The sequence below is a fragment of the Aptenodytes patagonicus genome, chromosome 6 (assembly GCF_965638725.1).
Source record: "Aptenodytes patagonicus chromosome 6, bAptPat1.pri.cur, whole genome shotgun sequence".
Lineage (NCBI taxonomy): Eukaryota > Metazoa > Chordata > Aves > Sphenisciformes > Spheniscidae > Aptenodytes > Aptenodytes patagonicus.
Window position 1 is genome coordinate 15,636,129 of NC_134954.1, and position 22,193 is coordinate 15,658,321.

The following is a 22,193-nucleotide window of genomic DNA, read 5'->3' on the forward strand; positions in this document are numbered from 1 at the left end:
TGGTAAAGTCTGCCTCCGAGCCCTTCAACGTTTTCATGGGGATCTAAAACAAAGACAACGAAGCATGACTTTGGATTTCTGCATGCTGTCAGCACCATGGTTTAATCAAAGTCAGCTAAAATGACAAACGCTAAGTACTTTCAAGTGTTAAAAAGCACTGATAATTTATACATTTGATACAAGAGCATAAGAAAATGAGAACAACCACAAACAATGAAAATCAACGACACTTAATAAGCATTATAGAGAACACGTTATTTGAGAATTACTAATTTGCTGTATTTTAAGTTCTTGCAATAATTGGTGGGATTTAAATTTTGTTTTGAAGTCAACAATCTTTCATATAAAAAAGTTCTTTGTTCAATAACAAAACATGATCTGGGAAGCTGAAATACATGACACACATCTAACCTAAAGACTCAGAAGTCTGAGAAGCAGAGAATCAAATACAAATTACTTCCAAATACAAAATACTTCCAAAACCAATCTCATGTTTTTGTATAGCTTCTAGTTAGAATGCTGTTCCTGAAGTAGATGAACCTTGCAGATATCAGTGTAATGAGTAACAAACAACTGAATTTGATACACTTACTGAGTGTCTCAGAAAAAAAATACTGGCATACTTCTGATTACTCGTTAATTTCTCTCATTCAAGACTGAGATGAATTGCTCAAGCTATAGGGTTAAAGACGACTGAAGTCTCTGGCAGTATCGGACCAGCTGCATTCATGTGCTCTCAATTCACCTCGGTGCAGCAATGTCAGGGCACTGACCTTCCACGCTTCACATAAATAAACCAAACTCTTGTCTTCCCTTCGATGGGAAAAACATACTGTCCTTGGCATGTACAGTCATTCCTTTCGGCCTTCCAACTTCTAGACAGACTCCACTCATTACCTATTTTTTCTACTACTCAGTATCTTTCTTGTTTTAGCATGCTGATCATGTGGAAGCCAATATCCTACTTGTGTTCCTGCTAAGGTAAAATGAGATGAGTTACTCCTGTACATTTCCATTTACTTTCTCATAGGTATTAAAAAGAAAATACTAACGTTAGTCCCTTACTTAGAAAATCTAACCTAAGACAAACTTGAATATATTTCCTAATTAGACGCTGTGGGGTGCATTTTAGTTAGGAATGATTTGGCTTCATAACATTCCTATGGGGTATTCTTTTCGTTCCCAGTTTAGAGATTAGAAATAATGCAACTCGAAGATAGACATGAAGTTATTCAGGAGTCAACAAGGAAGTTTTCTGTATCACAGGGCTCTGTGCTTTTACAAGAGACCACCTTTCCTGTACGGGGCACAATGCTGGTCTATACAAACATACACACTTTTTAAGCCCACTTATTTATTTTTGGGGTTTTTTTAAATGTCTTTTTTCTACTTCTTGTCACTGTTCCCTGGAGCGGCTTTCTCTCCAGAGCTCAACTGTGCCATTCCACCTGTGTCGTCACCAAGAGCAGGGTTTTAAGAGAACCAGCATTCCCCCCTCTCAGTTATACCCATATGAACAAAATTAACTTTCCATATATAAAATAATTCTTATTAGTGCTTTGTTAACTATATTATTGGTACCATTTTAAGCCGGCCAGGATGAATGTGTTCAAAATAGGAAATAGGCAATTCTACCACAGACATTGTCATTCTCTATATAACGGACTAATAAAACACAGTCGGGACACCATCAGGTTGCGCTTTTCAATGACTACACAGAAGATTTAGTAGTAAATTAGCATTTCAAAATGACAAAAATGGTCTTGCCTCCTACAAAGAAATATACGCTAACTGGTTCATAAGCAGGCTTTCCAGAAATACTTCTCTAGAAATTAGAACTTCCATAAACTGACTATATTCAGCCAATTTTTATCCTTAGCTTTAAAAATCAAATGCAAAGACCCTTGCACGCCTTGAAGCTGGTAACACCAAATCTTGACTGATCAAGAAATGTTTTATACATTAATTATATCTATACAAAGCTTGCATTAGACAATCTTACATTACAAATTTACAATCGATGCAGAAAGAAATGTAAACTCCACCACTAATTTATGGGTAATGTCACCCTGATAACTAGCACAATCTAAATGACCTCACCCTTATTTTTATCTGTCCAAGTATCCACTCAGAAATACAGCTACAGAACGAATTATAAAGATTCACTTCTAATGATTATAATGGCAGGACAGCACTATCTAATCTCAACAGATGTGTGAAATCATTTGAAAGTGATTAGAGTCAATAAAATTTTTGTACTGTATCATTGTTTTAAGCCAGTATATAGGAGAAGTTTAAAATTTACAGAATTAAAATAACTGTCCTCGTATTATTAGCGGTGGAAAGCTAATTATAAATATACAGAATTATAATAGTATAAAATAATAGAGGCTTGCTCTAAATGAGGTTGGTGACATACATCATTTCAGTGAGAGCTAAATTAGGATTTTAGATATGAAAATTGCACTCTTTGTACATTCTCAGCTGGATCACTTTGCAAATTCCCTTAGTTACCCCATAAAACATGACCCAATCTACACACCAGCAATATGTGTCTACTTGGTGCATTAAAAGATAGGAACTGAAGGTAAACAAAGCAGACAAAACTCGTGTGGGAGGTCTGCAGTACATGAGTGGAAGAGAGGGTTGTCGGATAGTCCCACAGACAGGAGTTTAAATTAAACACTGAACAAAGAAACCGAACGATGAGGTCGGATAGGTACCCCAAGAGAAAAACAGGACAATTTTAAAAGCTTATCAAGAGTCTGAGGTGGGAAATGCAGACTGGTATGTGAATTTGGAGACATCCATGCCTGGGAATTTTTGGAACACCCTTATCTTTGGCAGGCTGGTGCAATTTGCTAAACATCAGCACAATGACCTGCTGCCACAGAGGATAACATGAGCTGGATATGCAGTTGAGATCAGTATGATGTTACTTAAGCATGGAACTAGATGTTGGCTTTCTCTTTGTCCCTTTTTAAACTTGAGAGAGCTGCTCTTGTACATTAGATGTTAAAGTGCGGGATGACCATCAGAATTGCTATTACAACGTGCAACTACTCCCACTGTCCCTCCCCGCAAAATCTGATCCATCACACTAAAGTGATTATTCCTATTGAAACCCCTAGGTAAGGAAATTCACAACACCAAGTTGTTATACATGCTTTGCTGATATAAAGAGAAAAACATTAGAATTGTATAATTGCTGTTAAAATTGTATTTAATACCACATTTTAGTGACTGGAAATTAATTCCAATTCTAACAAATTGATTACAGGGAAAGAAAGTAATCAAGCTGTCTCATGTATCTGAAGATGACTTAAAAGATCTTTTTCATTTCCAAACCTCATTAAACAATCAGTACATTTATGAGGTAACTCTGCTGAATGCCTGAAATCCAAATGAGTTTTAAGGTCTTCAATCTGTCCTGTTGAATATTCACAGTATTGACACAAATAAATCCCTTCAGATAAATGAGAGCTTAAATGCTTGCAATATTCCAACATACCTGAAAAGCCCTTCCCACAGTCATCACAAACATGAGGGAATATTTTGGTGTGTTCAATCGCTACGTGCCTGTTGACATTTGTATGCAGCCTGCTCCTAAAGCCACACACTTGGCATACAAAGAAATTTTTGCATTTGTCAAAACTGATTTTGTTTATGAGACTGTACTGTCCGCGCTCCTTGTTATTATAGCTGTCACTTAACTCTATCAATCGACATGCATGTTCGTTCACCACATGGCTATGCAGATCTTCTGGATCATTTGTTTCATGCTCGCAGAACTGACACAAATACTGCTCGTCACAGCTGTGTTCCTGGAAATGGAGGTACAACTCGCTGCTCGAGGAGAACTGCATATCGCACTGCTCACACCAATAAAGGTGGTCATTGAAGTGAGTGTCTGCTATGTGCTGACTCAGATTCTCAAATATCACTGTTTTGTAATCACAGTATTTACAGATGTATGGATCCTCCTCATGTAGTTTTACATGTTCAATGAGCAGCACTTTGCTGGAGAAGCTTTCTTTACAAACTTTACAGACATGAGTGTCTGTACACGTCTTATGCTTCAGGATCATGTGCTGCTTTAAATCAGAAAAGTACTTGCTATTAAAGTCACAGAGCTCACACTTGTATAAGCCACTGCTGTTGGCTCTCAGCAAAGGCCATTTCTGTTGAGCTGTGATATTCAAAGCCTGGTTCTTCTCAAAGATTTTACAGGTTTCCAGAGGGATTTCCTCTAAGTCCTCAGCTTCTAGCTTCTCAGGTGACACAGTTTGTGTTTCTATATCGTGAACTTCTACAGCATTCACTTCTGTCGTAGAAATTTCTACAGTTTGAATATCTAGAGGTTTCTCTTCTTCTGTAGGACTGTCACCGAATATAGGTGAATCACATAAGTCTCTGCACATTCCATTATTAGTACCTTTATCTGCAGGAGGAAATAGATAATAAAAGCAAAAGGTTAAAAAAACCCTGCAAAACACCTGGGTCCATATTTAACTTTTCAGTTAGTTATAGCAACATACAAATGCAAAAAGCACTTATTTTTCCCCAGCCAGACTATGTATTATGTTTAACAAATAAATAACGTAAACTACAAATCCTTTGCCTCTTCTGTCAAAGCAAAAAGTTACATAAAAAGCCAGCAGCCGTGCTCTCCAGCTTCCCAGCACCTATGCTGCAAATACACATTTACCTTTATCCTTCCTTTTGGGGTCTGTATAGTGCAACCCCACAACGTTTGAATGTGACCCACTCCACTGAGAAGTCCCAGCATGCACTGGACTCCCGTCATCATCTGTGTCTAGGCTCTGCACGGGACTGTGGAATCTACCTGCAAAGATAAAAGAAGGATTTTCTTGTCATCATTTGTCTATGCTAGCATCATCATGATTCTTTAACCATAGATCTTATTTACTATTCAGTTATTCTAGTTGCATAAATTTATCTTTATATATTAATCACATCATAACCTACATTAAAGAAAGTAACTATAAATACCTCAGAAATTATTTCCATACATACAGAAGACAACAAAAGAATTCACAAGGTGGCAACTCTGTCTTTAAAATTTCAGCAAAAAATGGTAAATTAATTATACTGGAAAAAACTTAAAACAAATAAAAAACTTAAATAAAACTTTAGATTTGAAAGACAATTTTAAAAAATATTCTTAAATATTTCTGGACATCACATTTTAAAATATAATACTTTGTAAGACTTCTGGAGACTTGCTGGCTAATTTACGAGAGTGAAAAGAAAAATAAATATAATAAAAATCCATCCTCATGTTTGCTCTGCTAAACTTTACATCCATTAGTGGATGTTGTATAAAAAGGCATTTTGTTTTCCCCAAGTACAGTTCAATGCAATTGCTGGTAAATTCCATTGAACTCTTAGATTATTTACATCAGCTTTACATTACCTAGCTAGTGGATATTTAGATAAATAAGACTAATTGTCATTAGAAATGCTGCAAAATGGAAGGATCTTTTTGTTGTCATCATTTCTACTTTGAAACCTGTATTTCAATTGCAATGATTAAACCACCTTCCACCAGTCTAAGGCATATCTGATCACAACGACGCTCAGAAGTCACCCACTACATATTTTGTATTCTATTTACTTCTATGAATAGGAGCATGAAACGTTAATAAAGAATTGCAGAACAAGACCCCAAAATGTATTCTTACCTCTGTTTTCAAAAAACTTTATATCTGGCTGTTTCATAGAACAGACGCTATAGCAGTGGTCAGAAAAAATTCCACTGTTGTCTATGTATTTGCTTGCACCTGAAGAATCTTAAAAAAAAGAAAGTTTTTATACTAACACATTGATGTAGCTACACGTGTATTTCATGTTCACCAAAATTTTCCTTGCCAGCTGCATTTTTACTTCTTGTGAGAATTCTGTGCTGGCCTGATAACATTCCTGTTGTGATTTACAACTTTCAGCTGCTCTCCTGATGTGCGGAGTATCAGATACAGTCATTATCAAACTCCGCTCCCACTGAAGACAGTGACAGGAACACAGTTTGTTCAGCAATGAACACTTCTGGACACCCCCATCCCAACTTTTACAAAATTCCTCCCTTTGTGTGTTAGTAGAATCATCTTCATTTTGTAGCTTGAGCAAGTTTCCCCACTTGCAGGGAGTACAGAACAAAACTGCTCAGATGCATTGACTAGAAGTGGCTTAACAATGGAGCATGCAGAACGGGTGCTCAATACATTCAGACCGAGAGTTCTTATCCCACCCTTTATGTTACTGATCTTCCATGTATTAGCACATGTGGTCCCCTCTCATAAAGTAATTATTCTGAGAAAAAATAAGCTTACTAAAGTGTACATAATTGAAGCTCTAGACTGACCTGAATATCGAGAAGGATGTAGAGTCTTCCTTTTCCTCTTTTTAGGATGTTCATTCATTTTGAATAGTCTAAATTAATTGTAAAGCGAAAACATTCAAGAATTAACTTGTTTGTATCTAGTTTATCTTTCATGACTTTATGAAACAATGCAAACATTTTGAAAACCCGCACATTAAACACGAGTTTTTTTCCTACTCCCCTTTCTTGTCCCCCAGCCCAGTTTGTTACAGTTAAGAACACATTAAATGCTCACAAGTACTGAAGTCTAGTTTCATATTCCTGCCCTGGAACAAAAGAAGGTTCACCATAAAGACAGACAGGTCCGGATCCCAGGCATTCACATACTCAGTGTAACCTACAAGGCAGTTCTGCAACACCCTGTTGCCTTTTGTCAGAAACCAGATATTCTGAGGCAGAGTCCTTCAGATAAAGTTTTAATGTTGAAGATACTAACAAAAGTAATGCTCTCTTACCAAAAATCCTAGATTCTTCAGTATCAGCAAGCAGAGCAGCTAAGAAGCTGATGGCTGCACAGCTTCCAAATGTAGTGAATACATCAACTTGAAAAGTTTTTCATCTACGGAGTGATAGCATTTTAAAAAACACTTTAAAACTTGAGCACAAAATAAAAAAAAACAGACTCATATACACAAATATTACAAAGAATGAAGCGATGGAAATTGAAGCTAGAAAACAACATAAGAAATTGATATTAATTTTGGTTTAGAGTATCAAAATTAATAAGGTAGATGCATTAGAGTATTTATTTTCCTTTCATCCCAGGTTAGTTGGCTTTTGCTGCACTTGGCAGCTCCTGACAACAGAAAAATAGACCAGAAATACTTGAGCTATACATTGGCCCAAATAGTTTTGAAGAAGGGCGGGCTGCAAACATTGAACCTGATGTGGTTTACTCTTAACACAAGAGCATGTATGGGCCCAGGATCTTCTAAAGCCAAGGCCATCCACCAGAGGTGAAAGCAGGAAAAAAAAAAGGCCCCTCATCGAGTAAATGCTGTTCTCATGAGATGAAATAACTTGCTGAATTAAACTTTTATTTTAAAAGGGAGAATAATATGGAAAAAACAGTTTTTTTAATATTATATCGTGGTCTAGAAGTATCAAATACCCTCATCGCTGATTGCGAAGGAAGAACCTACATTATACTGCAATAGCAAGTTTTATCCCAGTTAACGCAGCTCATCCTTTTCCCCACGGATTAGCCCATGGGACAGTAACGCCTGTTACTCTTCTCCAGCGGCTTTCCCAGGTACATCTTTCCCAGCTGCTCGGCACGGTTATGGGAAAGGCTCATAAAGGCCCTAAAAATCGAGACCCCCGCCCCCCCGAAGCCCCTCGCCGAGCCGGCCGCGGCCTGCGCTGAGGCCGGAACCGGGGGCCGCAGCGGGGAACCGCGGGCAGGAGCACGGCAAACGCGCCGCTCCGCCCCCCCCGGCCCCGGAGGCAGCAGCGGGGAGGCCGCGGGCGGCGGCGAAGCGCGGAGCCGGAGGCAGGGGCGAGGCCGCAGCCCCGCTCCGGCGGCGGAGAGAGGGCCCAGCCGGGAGCCGCCACCGGTGAGCGCCGCAGGCCCGGTCCCGCCTCAGCGCAGGGGGGGACGACGCGCGGGCTCGAGCGCGCTGCGGAGCGTGAGTCATTTCTCACTCCCTTCGCGGGGGACGGCGGGTGCGGGTTCGCGCTTCGAATGGCGCCGGGGCGAGGGGTAAGATGGGGGCGGGTGCGGGGCGACGGTCAGCGGCACGCGGGCCGCGCCCGGCGGAGTGAAGGGCTGGAAGGAGGCGGGCGCTGGCAGAGCCACGGGGCTCCCCGGGGCTGCGGGCGACGCTGGCGGCCGCTCCCCTTCTGTCTCGCCGCCGGGACTCACCTTCCGCTCCGCGCCCAGCGACGGGCCGCGGCCGCCTCCGGACGCAGCGCTCCCCGCGGTGGAAGGGGCGGGGCGGGGCGAGCGGCGGCCGCCGACACGGCGCCCCCTGGCGGCCGCGCCGCTGCGGCTGGGCGCCTCCCGACCCCCGCTCGTGGCCATAGCAGCCGGGGGGGGCAACATACAACCTTACTTTATCCTTCAATTTATACACGATACTGTCATCCCACCGCTGCCAATATATGTTCAGAGAAGCTCTCCAGCACATTTTCATACAGAGGCTTTGTCCACGGCTTGTAAAGCATCTGACATTTATATCAATATAAAATAAGGGTCGAAGAATTAAAATAAGCAACTTTCCCCTTTACAAATTTGGAAAATTTTGAAATCACAAAAGAATCCCCTTTTTGCTCGCTTCATCTGTACTTTTTTCGTTTATGCCATAGTAATGAGCAGTAAGTTATTTCCCCACAAAGCAGAATATTTCAAACAGCATCTTATTTTTCAAAATAATAAGTCATTTATTTTGAAGACACAAGGGATTCCATTACAGTCACTTCGTTTGATGACTTAAAAGAGATCGTGGAATTTTACCAAGCATTTAATTCATTGAGCTATTGCGCTCTGGCTTAGCCTCAAGTTACCTAATTTTAAGATCGAGCTTTCAATTAGCAGACAACCCACAACATCCCTAATGTTGTTGCTCCAGCGATTAGTAGAAAAATTATACCCTGCTTCTGGCCTCAGTTTTATTCATTAGCTGGAAGTTGAGATTGGACTTACTCTGTTTATGAAATCCTACCTTTAGCCTTTGTCCTGAAAGTTGGAAACATGTCTTTAGGGTGATCTGATTTGGTTACAGCCACACAGAAAGAGCTTCCTGCTATGATCACACAGGTTTGATGGTAAGCAGCATGAATATAAGTAAAGGTATCCTTTTGAAGACACACTGCTGAGCCCTCAGAAATTGAATAGATGTAGTGTATCTATTATCTCCTGAGCTGAATTACCAATCAAACAAGATCCTGGCATCCCAGTTCAGTTTGTTCTCTGCTGTTTATTCCAGCCATAGGAGCTGAGGTTTCTCCAGGACAGCTTGTGTTAAAGTTCTCATAAATTCGCTATAGCCACCCAAATGGGTGGATGCCAACAGATTTCTCCCTCCATTCACCAAAAAAAGTTTTCCATCCATGTAACTCTTCCAAAAAAAGGGGGGGGGGAAGCACTTTCCCCAGTTCCCAGCAGAGGGCAGTAATGGGAACTGACAAGCCATAATTTGCCAAGGGAAAAAGAAAAAAAAAAACAACAAAACCACACAAAACCAAACCCTTTCCTTTGAATTCAGTCCTGCTCGGTGAGAAAGAACGAGGGTAACCAAGTCACTTTCACATAAAGCACACCACCTCTTCTGTACCTTTTGATTGATTTCTTCTCCACACAAAGCAGCACAGCCCAACACCACCCATGTCAGATAAAGAGACAAGACTTTGAGTGAAATAAAAACATCTGAGAAGGATCCCCTTTGAAGCTGCAGATCCAGTTCAAAGTCATGGGCATCAAACAGTGTCATCAATGCTTTAGACAGAAAAGTCTGGATGAGTCTTGTTTTCTAAACCACCACATGCTTGGGATGTTCAGACAGCTCTGGGTCAGGTTTTAATCACCCAGAAGCCATTCCAACTGGACATATAGAAAAGCCTGCATGATATTCACATTATTGTTTAAATGGGCAACACAGATGAAGCTCGTTTCAATTAGCAGGGATGTATCCTTACCAAAATAAGAAGAATGGAGTAAACTTTCTTCAGTGAAAGCAGTAAGTATAGCTCATCTACCTTTGCAGACAGTAGATTTGTTGGTGTTTAAAAGGACATATAGGAGGCTATCTGAGGTATCCTGTCTAGCATCAGTTCTCCTGCTTTTTTGTTAGATGGGTTCAGATTTTGGACCAAGTCTTTCCAATGCAGGTTGGAAACCAGACTGATTTCCAAGCATAAAATCAGGAAGGGCTCACTGAGATTTCTGTGCTAAAGCAAAACTGCCCACATTGCAAATCATTCTTCTGTTTCACCAGCATTATTTTGCAAGTTTTCCGTAATTTTTTGATGCTTTAGGGATTGAGACTTAGAACTACCATAAAAATCACACCATGGTAATGGCAGTAGAGTCTAAAATTTGCATTTGAACAAGAACTGATGATCCTCTTCCCCTGAACCATCCTGTGCATTTAAAACAAGGTAGTAACCACTCATAACCATTTCATAGTTACTAGAAAAGGTAAAACTCACCGTACACTGTAATAAACAGACATTTAATCTGCTAGTTCAGGTTACTGAACTAGCTACTTCAAAATCACTAGCCATACTTTAATTCGCTCTCTCCAGACTAGAGCTCAGCTTGAGCTTCAAAATAAGTGTAAGGATAATGATGTCCACCTTTTATTACGGAGTTTGAATCCTGTGCAGACTGAGCACCTGCTGGAACATAGCCCTTTTCAAAACTAGGCAGTGGTGATCTGAAACAGAATTGACCAGTGTACAAAGTTTAAAGCTTACGGGGGACAAAGATGTGTAGGAGTGACCTGATTAAAAACCCTGATCCCTCCAAAAAAGTGAAATTCTCAAAATCCCTCCCACAATAGCAGTTTGTTAGCAACTGAAGTCCAAAGTGACCAACACGTCCCCAGAAGCAATTCCATTGCAGCCCCATGCTCTTATACCTGCCAGTGAGTAATTTCCCAAATAAGTTTCTCGCTCTTTTAAAACTAGTATTGGATACAAAAATACAACCTAGTTTGTTTTTTAAAACATAGTTTTGGTAATGAAAGCATGAAGGGTATTTTTCAAAAAAAAAAAAAAACAACCAGATTGATTTAGCAGAGGCTTTAAAATCATCCAGCTGAAACACTTCAGTAACATCTCCTCTCATCACAACTTTAACAGCCTACATCTAAAATAAGTTACTTATTTTGAAGATCAGTATGTACAAGAACAAATGCCACGTGCATCTAGGATGTCCCACCAATAAATAATGCAAATTCCATTTCTGTTCCCCACACACAAGTTAACCGATGTACGCAATTTCTATCTTTCTTCTAGCCTTTTTCGAAAGCAGAGCTGCAACACCAAATCACACCTCCAAGACTGAAAGTTCCTTAAGTTCTCACTTCAGAATTCACAAGTGTACCAACCATATTGTTTTAATTTAGTTGTTAGTATATACATTAACACTCAAAAGTGTGATAAAAACCAAACAAAAGTAGTTTTTTAATAAACAGCATGTGATACAGACCGCGAAGATAAATAAAAAGCAGACTTTTCACAGTTTCCCATGAACATGAACTACAATAAGTATCATAGGCCAAACTTTTGTTACTTGAGTAGCACAGCAGAAGGGGAAAAGGGTTGTTTTTTTTTTTTAAAGGTACTGCAAGACTATTCTCAGTATGACAACACATGCATCTTGCTGCATCTTAAATACTTTTTTGGCCCATTATTACTAAAAATGTCTTGCTTTCTAACTACTTTACCACAGGACCTTTATTACAGAATGACATACACATGGCAACATCCCTCCCGCCCCCCAGTAGTGGTTATTTCAAAGATAATTGTCTCATTTTTAAAAGGTATTTCAAGCACTGGTGGGTGTTTATACTCTCCTTTTGATGCAGACCTTCAACAAAGTTACATAAAAGCACCAAGAGATTACACCCTCCTGGGCTCTATTTATCCAAAATGCCAACAGGATCCTGGGCTGCCTTAGGAAGAGCATGCCAGCAGGTCAAGGGAGGTAAGCCTTCATCCTTCCCCTCTGCTCAGCACTGGTGAGGCCACACCTGGAGTGCTGGGTCCAGTGCTGGGCTCCCCAGTATGAGGCAGACATGGATGTAATGGAACAGGTCCAGCAAAGGGCCATGAAGGTGATGAAGGGCTAGGAGGGGTGGCTGAGAGCTGGGATTGTTTAGCCCAGCGAAGAGAAAGCTCAAGGGGCATCTTGTCAATGTATATAAATAATTGATGGAGAGGAGTAAAGAAGACAGGCAAGGCTTTTCTCAGTGCTGCCCACTGAAAGGACACTAGGTAATGAAACAGAAGAAATTTCATATAAACATTGAGGAAAAAAAATTTACTGTGGATTCTTCCTTCTTGGACAGGCTCTAAACCTAACTGGACGAGGTCCCGAGCAACCTGCTCTAGCTGACCCTGCTTCAAACAGGGCAGCTGGACTAGATGATCTCCACAAGTCTCTGCCAACCTCAACAATTCTGTGTGATTCTGTGAGAGTTCTTGCAATTGTGGTGCGAGTTAGTGACAACAGTACTTTGGAAATTTCAAGCCTGAGAATCCAGGACATCAGACTGCCGCCATATATATTTTAAATCCTTTTCTCTACCAGGAAAGTGGATTTTGATAGTGTATGTGGATATTCACAGTTAAAACTTGCAGAGGTGCAAGGGGGCAAGGGGAAAGGATGATACTTCCAGATGATGAATTATACATTTATCTTCACAAGAGAAGATGAAGAATTTGGACTACAGTGGCTGTAAGACAAGAAAGAAGAGGATTCATCTCTTCCTCCCTTCCTCTTCTTTCCCCTGCCCCAAATGAAACAGTAAGACAACTTTGGACAGCCTGGGGCAGCTGATAAATTCAGGATATAGAACACTATTAATAAAGCCCGGGAATAGATTAAATGTCCTTAAACCAAAGAAACAAAACAGAATGAGATTGCAGCTATGAATATCCATGTTTTGGCTCTTAGGGATTAACTAAGATACAGCAGACATAAGATTCTTAGGAGAAACAGCTTCTGCTTGAATTAGGCTTTCTATAACTTCAGCAATATAATTAGGTCAGGTTTAACTGTGATTAATTTAATACTGGAACAAATTCCTAACAAAATTGATGCAGTTACACTGAACTAAATGGTTCCTAAACCAGTTTAATAGCTACTGGGGAACTGGCACTAGAATTTCATAGGAAGTCAGGATAGAGTAAGTGTATTTTTGGCCACCTTTATGCCAAAGGAATATTGTAGCACATACAGAAGTGACAGTAAGGACACTTAAGATTAAGACACATTTATGCAAACCAATGGGGACGCTAGCTTCAAAGTACAGGCAGAGCATTGCTTCAATTGATCTTCTCTTACAAATATTTTATGTTGTTCTTATGCTATGGGCATGTCCCTTTTTTGGGGAAAGGGGTGTTGGAGGGGGAAGGGGAAGAGACAGGGACAGAGGGATCCACCTCTGGCTTAGAGTCAGGAGTGCTAACACAGTAAGACGTCATACTTTTAAAAATCTATCCCATAAAGCTCAGATGTCAAGAATACTGCACTGCTAATTAAGAACAACTATTTTTTCTGAGAGTGGAAAGTCTTTATACTATGAAAGAGTAGGAAGAGGAAACATTTAAGCTAGCAAGTAAGAAAAATCCTGGAAGTCTCAAGAATGAAATCAACGATAGACAAGATTACAGTAGTTATGAATTGGAGAGCTGAAAAAGCTAGTTAATAGAGACTATTCCAAAGTAAAATTGTCAAGTGTTTACCTGGGCTGCTAGTAAACATTCCTCATTAAGTGAACGCCTTTCATACTGAATCATATGAATAAGTCATCTGGAACTTTAATATACATATAGTCTAATTCTGATTTCATATGCTGTTGTGAATCCAGAGTGATTCTGATGAAGTCAGTGTTATATCAGCATAAAGTGAAATCAGAATTTCTCAAAGACCAGAGCACCTATAGATTTGGTTAGTGTATGCAGATAGAGAACTTCTATATCCGGTTTCCAGTTGGCTTCCCTTCATTAACACAGATGTAAAAAATAAACAAAAAACCACCCAAAAAACCCACACCAACTGCAGGCGTGGTGAGCTACACATCATTTTGGACAGATAGAGCCTTAAACTGAGACAACTTTCAGCACGGAAGAGAGATACAAATTCATTATTTGTATGAAACATGTATTGCAAAATTAAAGTGGGATTCAACAATCTGCAACAACATCCACAGCTATATAGTATTTAAAAAAAACCAAAACCCAAGTGTGGTTCTTCTTCCATTCAAGTAAAACTAAAACAAGAGAAAGAAGTTAAAAAAATATCTTAGAAGCAGCAATTTACAATTCTTTCTGTAATACCACACCATTTTCATTAACTTGAAGCATTTTCAAGATGTCAAAGACATCAAGAAAATAGTAGTTTCAAGTGGCTTTTTTGATGATTGTTTTTTGAATGGGTCCAGCCCAGGTCTGCAACCTGTACAGACGTGCAAAACAGGAGGAATTCACAATTAAGAACAGACATTGGAACATGCCAGTTATAAAATGACAAAGCAAAGAAAATACCTTCAAATTGTCAACAAACATGGGCTACTGACCACTAAAGGGCATTTAATATTTTACATAAAAAGGAAGGTTTGGAAAAAAACCAAAACCAACCCTCCAAACCACCAACAGCAGGGTCATCACATACAAAGTTCTCTAAAGGCTTGGCAATTTCTATATTGCCCTTAATATGCAGGCTTATATCTTCTCCGCAAGATGCCAAACCACTAGCAATTTTGGTTTTATTTAAATGCTTTTATTTTAAAATTCTACTGAAAGTCTGTTTCACCTATGAAAAGACTACTAATGCACCCCTTCAGAACTGAAAAGTATGCATATATAAGTCAGTACAGGTGCTTTTTCTGCTACCTTTAGGAAAGCAAAGAATATATTTTTAAGAAAAACCAATCAGCAGCAGCCTGTTCTGTCATTAAATCAAACATAGTTTCACAGTTGAAAAAGTTACTGTTTTTAAATTTGTATTTCACTAAATTGCCATTTCCTAATGTTTTGTAATAAAACGTATGGCCCAATCCTGGGCTCCTTGCTCTGGTAGTCCTACTACAAAGTTTTGCAGGAGCAAGGTGTTCAGATTCAATTCAAGCTCAAAATAAGCTACTTAGTGTTTTGTGCAGCTGACTCTCAGAATAAAGGGAACATTTTCAAATCTCCATGAAGTGGGAATAGTTAAAAAATAAAAATCCAAATTCCAAGCAATCTCTGTAAAAATCTAGAGCTCAGTTACAGGTGCTTTCACAGTCTGTAAGCAGGTCTTATTTCTGATACTGAGAACAGATGACATCCTCTCATTTACACCAAAGTAAGTAAATAGTACCTCCACTATCTTCAGTGAAGTTACATCAGCACAAAACTGGCATAACAGGATAAGGTAATTAGGGTTGAACACTTGGAAGCTTAAAATTTTTTTTTTTTTTCCTGAAACACTGGCAGGATGTTTTTCAAATGCCCATCCTGGTTATGGTAAGAACAACTGCTTAAGTCCATGAACTTCTATTTTTTTTTTTTATTTAAAAGCTGTAATTACCCAAAATCATATTATGTCTGTATCACTATGAAGTTTCCTTTCTTTTACTCTTTGACGTTCATAATCACTTCTACAGCTTGCGCACAGCATTTAGTTGCGGGAACTTGTGGAAACAGAGCCCGATTCCTCATACATTTGTGCAAAAAGGGTGCAGAACCCTGTATGGTTGAACTGAAAGACATTTATACTCGTATTTACAGAAGTAAATGGCTAGGAAGGGGCAAAGTACAAAAGAAGTTGGGCTGATAACATCCAATAAATTTGAGTTGATCTTTTCATCCAGGCTGGAAAAGGCTGACCATCTCTTAGATAAACGAGGTAAAGCATTGTTTCAATACCAGATAAATAAGGATAATATAGCACCTAATGTGGCATCTGTGCAAGTTTTACTCAGTTAAATTAAGAGTTACAGCCAACAGGGTCTCAGATTTTGTGAGCCAAATTTAAACTGAAACTAAGCCATATTTTAAAAGAGCTAAACCATTAGAGTGTGTTGACTGCGAAGTAATACATACAAGGGTAATTTTGCTCTAGAAAGTATGACCAAGGTTAGCAGGAGTTAAGTTATTCATATGAACAGAAAGGAATATGTAACAGTCAACAGAAAGAGTAATGGGAAGTCTATTAGACTACTCCAAAATATTTAGTAGAACTAAGGAAATAAAACTTCACATTCCTCATACCAATCTTGGAACTTCTGAAGTTTTCACAGAAACAGGTTTCCCCCTACAACATCAAGTATCCGTGTGTGCAGTAATCAACTGCAGGATCTTGACTATGAAAGTGTCTTGAAAGACCAAAAAGTCTTGGCTTTACAATCCCCGAAGTCTTTCATAACGTAATTGATTGCACATTTTTAATATATTACAATTCGCTAAATGAAGCCAACCACTCATTACCTCATCAGTACAGCCTGCACAAAGTACAATTTATTTATATACTTATATTCTAATCTAACACCAGCTGTCAGCATATTTTATATTACATGTGGTATTGCACTTTGAGTGGCACCTCGGTGTGTGTTTGCAAGTGAAAGAGCTGAACCCCCAAAAGCCCCAGACCTTCGGAATTCACTCCAAGTGCTGCCAATCTAGCAAGTTTAAAATGTTAGGGTGAACATCACCCTCAGAATCATGGGCTTCACTAATTAAAAACCTGTTTAATAATTAGAAAAACAGTCCTACCTGAAGTTGTGCATAAGGGCAATCTGAAATCCTCGGTACTCTGAACAGTTTCAAAAAGTGGTGCCAATTTAACTGATTGCACACATCGTAATTGTGTTAGAGGACAACAACTAGATTTACAAATATATATTACACACACACACACATAAAACAGACAAAGCTATAAAATGTTTGGTAACTCCACATGCTTTGAGCTAGCCAGCATATCTGCTGTATGTTGAACTGCTTATTATTGATCATATTGAAAATCTAAACTGCTATTTCTGATGTATCTGTTACTGGATTAAACAACCACTTCCAAAGGAGGAAGAAAGAGGAGAAATGGTGGACCCAAAGATTGAGGGTTTAAACATACGTTCCTTGAATAGCCAGCATATCACTTCATTAACGTGAAGAGTGATGCCCAAAAATTTTTGAAGAGACTTAGGCCAAGTTCACCTCTGGCATTAGTGGGTGTATCTCCCACTACTTCAACGGTACTTGTGTCCTCTTTCACCAGGGTTGAATTTGGTCCTAGGAGTATATCTGGTCACCTTCAGTGACGTTAGTGGAAACGGGAGTCTTGGACAGATAGAACTGGGCTGCAAAATTAAAAGAGTGAATATTGGACAAATCATGTAAATAAAGAATATATATTAATAATAGTTCCTATTATATAAATAGCCTTTATAAAAAAATAATCTTTCAATAATTTTAATAACTCACCTTTCTTTAGGTTCTGGAAAACATGTATGAAAAAAATCTATTCAGTTCAAGTTAGATTAAAGCAAACCTAAGATGAACACTACAACTCTCTGTTGCACTAAACCCAATTCTGACCATTCAAATTTCCAGGTTAGTCAGTTTTTGGGGATGATAGGGAGTTTTTGTGAAGGTATGAATTGCACCCCTAGAAACACTGAGCAGAAGAAACACCATACTGAATGGGCCTATTTCCTACTGCTTTCAGAAACGGTGCAGATGACAGACCCAGAAATCAAAGTGTCATCTAAACCCCATAAATGTTAATGCCTCTGAGCACATTTAAAAGGCACTGTCCTCTCACTATTGTTTTTAGATCTTTGAGCTTAAAACTCCTTCCCTTCAAACTATGCTGCATTTAAATGTTCACTATCACTTGAATTTTCTTTCCACTCTTCTCAATCCAGCATAGTCTCTATCTGCTGTACCAGATCTAAGGTAATATGTGATGGACTATGTTCATGCTAGCACTATTTTCTTTTTCCTTCTAATTTATCCTATCAAATGAAAAAAGGAAACATTCTTCCAAGTTTACCTTTTTGGGCTTAAGGCATAACATGAAGTCACACATCATACTAAAGCTTAATTTTTGAAGTGTACAATTTTAGTGCTATCTGAAACCCTGTTTTACATTATTTCGACAGTTGTCTGAACAGTTCATCTCTTTTGTTGCCATAAATTCTAATGTTGTTCGTGGTTTGTGCAATTCCTATGCAACCAGTCTTTGCTGCTAACGGGTATTAACAGTGCAGTACCCACAAAGTGGGCTATCAGTTCTTGTTTTCTTTGCTTTCATTTCAGTTCAAAGCATGTTGCTTTATTGTGTGGAAGATCCAGTCCATTTTTGTTGTCCAGCCACCATGGTGAGCATCATTCATTTGTTTCATGAAGTACTCAAGAGCTTCCTGCTCAGTTTTGTCCAATGCAAGGGTTTTTCGAATGTATGCAATATCGTCAAAGGACTGCAGTTCTGGCATTCCTGAGCCAAGCATCATGGAGAAGAGATTTATGAAGAGATTGGCATGCTGCCGAATTGCTAGATAAGCCTTATAACACATCTCCTGAAACCTGGAAGAGACACGGGGAAAAAAGCTCAGTGTTATTTCCTTATTAGATGCATATTACTTCTTCACCTCCGAAACAGTTTTCGGGTAACTGGACACTAAAAAAGTAGGCAGTCTTAGTCCAATAAGAACACCATAATGTTGCTGAGAAAATATCCTCATCTTCCTACTCAGGTTATCTTCATTTCTGTAAGAATTAGTAATGGTCAGACTAATGCAATAGCCAAACTGAAGACAGGCTTTTTAGCCTTAAACCTCATTTGCAATTCATGCAAGCGTTCCACACAAGTTTATGGGAGTTCACAGAGCCATTTTAGTCATTGCTACTGACATTTCAGATTTCAAAGCACATTTCATGATATACTGCTGCAAACAGTGCTTTCCTGGTTATCGTCAGAGATGCACTTCTCTCCCGTAGTTTTATGAGGGCAGTAGCTGTTGCTCCTTAGATACTCTGGAGAATGCATTGAAGACAGGGGCATTTGCTGTATTGGGTGAGAAATGCCCGTTTATGCTGAAATCACTAATTTAAGTCAGGTTAAGAAAAATGCAAAAAAGCTTCACTGCAGCATTCAGACAGACAACTATAACTTAACTTAAAAATCTGTCTTCCTCTCCCGCAACATAATGAAATTAAGATTAAAATTGAAACCTCTCAAAGACTAGATATCTGGAAAGACAGATATTAGGAATGACTACAGCAACAGAATTTATTTATTTATTATTATTTTAAAGTTCTCCTTTCTTAGTAGGTTCTGCAGAATGTCACAAACCACACCAGCCAGCTGAAGAGCTGATACCACAGCAGCTATAGGAGAGAGAAGTATTGCTGAGTGACCAGTAAGGCTCTGATGCACATTACACCTGACATTTAAGAATTCTCCATTTTTACAGCTATGCAATCCCAAGAGGATTTTAAGTGTTAAATAAAAAAAGATTCAGATATTAAAAAAAATTTATCTTTATTCACATGTGTGCTGACCCTGCAAAGCTAAGGTGAGGTTTCATGAACTGAAGGCCACGTAAGCACTAAGATCACCTACTGATTTACAAGTGGATGGCTGATCTTCAACTAAAGAATTAGAACATACTCACTGCAAGCCAATTAAAATACTAATTTTCAGTTAGAAGGTCTAATTATTAAAGGTCACCAGTAGTAAAGTGCATTTTAGGTACAAAATACTTTGGAAGTTAAATGCTTAAAAAAAAAAAGGCTCACCTTTCAAACTCCCTTGTTTTGGTACATTCTTGGGCTCCTTTACTAATCACTATTAAAAAGTCTTGTGTTAAGACAAATGGCACACGCTCTCTTTTATAGCCAAATTTTTTCTTCTTGTGATCGAGGAAGTGCCCAAAGTCAATGTGAAACAGCTTGGAAAGACAGAAAGTTATTTTAAGATTAGTAATTCCTTGTTTAAATGATGTCATAGTAAAATTGATCATTTACTTATAGTTCAGATAGATTTTTTTTTTTTAAACAAACTCTAATCCAAGTGAGAGATGACATTAGGCTATGGTTTTAGAAAAACATATCTTACTTGTCCATCATCTTTTACCATGATGTTACTATTGTGGCGATCACCAATGCCCAGTATAAAGGTAGCAACACAGTAGCCGGCACAAGAACGTGTAAACAAGTCAATAGCTGCATCATACCTATTGAAAACAAAGGAGACATTTTCCTACAGATATTCTAATAATACAAAAGTGCAGATTTTTTTCTTCCTTCCCATAAAGGAAGGACCAACTACTACTATTTTCTCTCAATGAAGCAGAGTTTCTGGACTTTATCAAAGTAAGGAAGAAATTCAGTGTACTCTGAAAACAGAAGTACTTACAGCTACATCACAGAACAGTAAACTAGCTATTAAAATGACTGTCCCTCTTTTGAAGGCTAGCAGTTTTCATTTTGATGAGCTACTGTTAAAATACAGACTTAAGCCATATCTTCATAGTTCTACCTCCAACTTACGCTTTACTGCTGAGAAGTCACACAACCACCCAAACTCATTAAAAGAGCTACAGGCAGGAATACTAGGCAAACAAGGGCAGGGAAAAACCTAAAAACAGATGGACATAATTTTCCACTTGATGAACTTCAGTTCTCTTGAAGTTTCCATCAAAAAGAGCACATGAACAAGAAAAACAAGCAACAGGAAATCTCACATTTCTCCTTTGTTCTTGTCCTTCAGCCACTGATGCAACGTATGGCTATTGAACTGCAATGCCCCTTTTAAGCCTCCTTTACACTGAATCTGCATGATCGTATGAGAACTCCTCACTACCTCGATGAGTCCCACACAGTCACCGATAGACAAACAACCATAAGGCAACATCCTGAAAGACAAAGGTTTTTTTACAGAGTTAAGTTTTAAGACAAAAAGCAACAGGCATGTCCGATAACCCCTATCAGGTGAGTGTCATCTGTTACTTTAGGATATGAAAATCTGTTTTAATATTTATAGGTGTATTATCATTAGTCTTGTGGAAAAAATGTACCAGATATTAGTACAGTAACATGCCAGCCACTGTATCCACCAATGTCATTCTTCAGTTTTATATCAGGACAAAAGGTTAAAGCAAAATTTTATTAACATGTTCTTGGAGGCCTTGGGGAATACACTGGAAAAACCCTTAAAAAGGCATTCAGCATGATTTAACGAGATCTATTCAATTATACTCAGAGTGAAGTACTAGGGACAGAATCTAAGCATTCAGAAAACAAATGTTAGGATTTCATGGGTTTCTGTAAACAAGTAGCAGGTAATACTTTGTATGTAAAACCAGCATGGGACCTTCAAAATAAGTTTCTGAATAGTACCTGAACATATTACAAAATTGTAACTGGAATCTATAGCCAGCAGCATTACAATTTATCCAGATGTTAATGGACTATCTGTAAACAGATGTTTATTCATGGACTCTTTAAAGAGCATCATAAGTGACTTTTGTAATTTAAGTGAAACTCAAAGGATAATCTCAGTAGTCCATTTTTCTCCTTACAAGTAGAAGAAATGAATTCCTCTGCCTCCCTTTTCTTTCACAGGCCTCTTTCCTCGCCCTCCCCCAAAGTCTGTATTTCTTCTATTACATTCAAAACATTTTATCTGAGAAAACCAAGTCAAAACCAATCTTTTATTCAAAAGACTGAAAGAAACATGGCCACTACCATGTTTAACATCCTCTGTTAAAATATTTGGGAGAGAGGGTCAGGTACCTAAAAGCAGCCCTCTTCTCTCCTGAAGTTTCCTTTTTGGAGCAAAAGTGTCATACCTATAGAGTAAAACAGCCTTCTAGGAACACTGGAGTATCGGAAGGTTTTTTTGTGATGCCATGGTAAAAACCCTAGAAAAAACAATTTATCATGGCTTTCTATTAGACTTCATAATCTACAGAACACCAGTGCAATGTGTAGCCAGTGGCAGAGCTGACTGCTGGTGTTGCCGTGGAGGTGGGCTTCTCCACTCTGGACTAACAGCACTTTATTTGCAGGTACTAAAAGTATATTTATATCTACCTATCTACACTTGCATTTTTAGATAAAAGTCTGATTTGGCGATCAAAGA

General features: G+C 38.8%; 2 protein-coding genes across 6 annotated transcripts in view; both read right to left on the reverse strand.

Annotated features, from left to right (window-relative positions):
* Positions 1-135: 135 nt before the first annotated feature.
* Positions 136-8,331, reverse strand: ZNF639 (zinc finger protein 639). The gene is made up of 6 exons (XM_076341335.1): positions 8,265-8,331; positions 6,856-6,959; positions 6,383-6,450; positions 5,706-5,813; positions 4,709-4,846; positions 136-4,441 (listed from the first exon to the last, which is right to left on the reverse strand). Exons 3-6 carry the CDS (start codon positions 6,438-6,440, stop codon positions 3,294-3,296), a joined length of 1,452 nt encoding a protein of 483 aa, XP_076197450.1. The 5' UTR covers positions 6,441-6,450; positions 6,856-6,959; positions 8,265-8,331; the 3' UTR covers positions 136-3,293.
* A 3,167-nt stretch (positions 8,332-11,498) lies between these two features.
* Positions 11,499-22,193, reverse strand: part of PIK3CA (phosphatidylinositol-4,5-bisphosphate 3-kinase catalytic subunit alpha) — a 47,912-nt gene continuing 37,217 nt past the window's right edge. For all 5 annotated transcript variants that reach the window (XM_076341334.1, XM_076341332.1, XM_076341329.1 and 2 more), the window contains 4 exons: positions 20,794-20,964; positions 20,166-20,283; positions 19,847-19,998; positions 11,499-18,631 (listed from right to left, as the gene is read on the reverse strand). In XM_076341334.1, the coding sequence (XP_076197449.1) occupies positions 18,361-18,631; positions 19,847-19,998; positions 20,166-20,283; positions 20,794-20,964 (712 nt within the window). In that variant the 3' untranslated portion in view covers positions 11,499-18,360. The remainder of the gene's footprint in view (positions 18,632-19,846; positions 19,999-20,165; positions 20,284-20,793; positions 20,965-22,193) is intronic.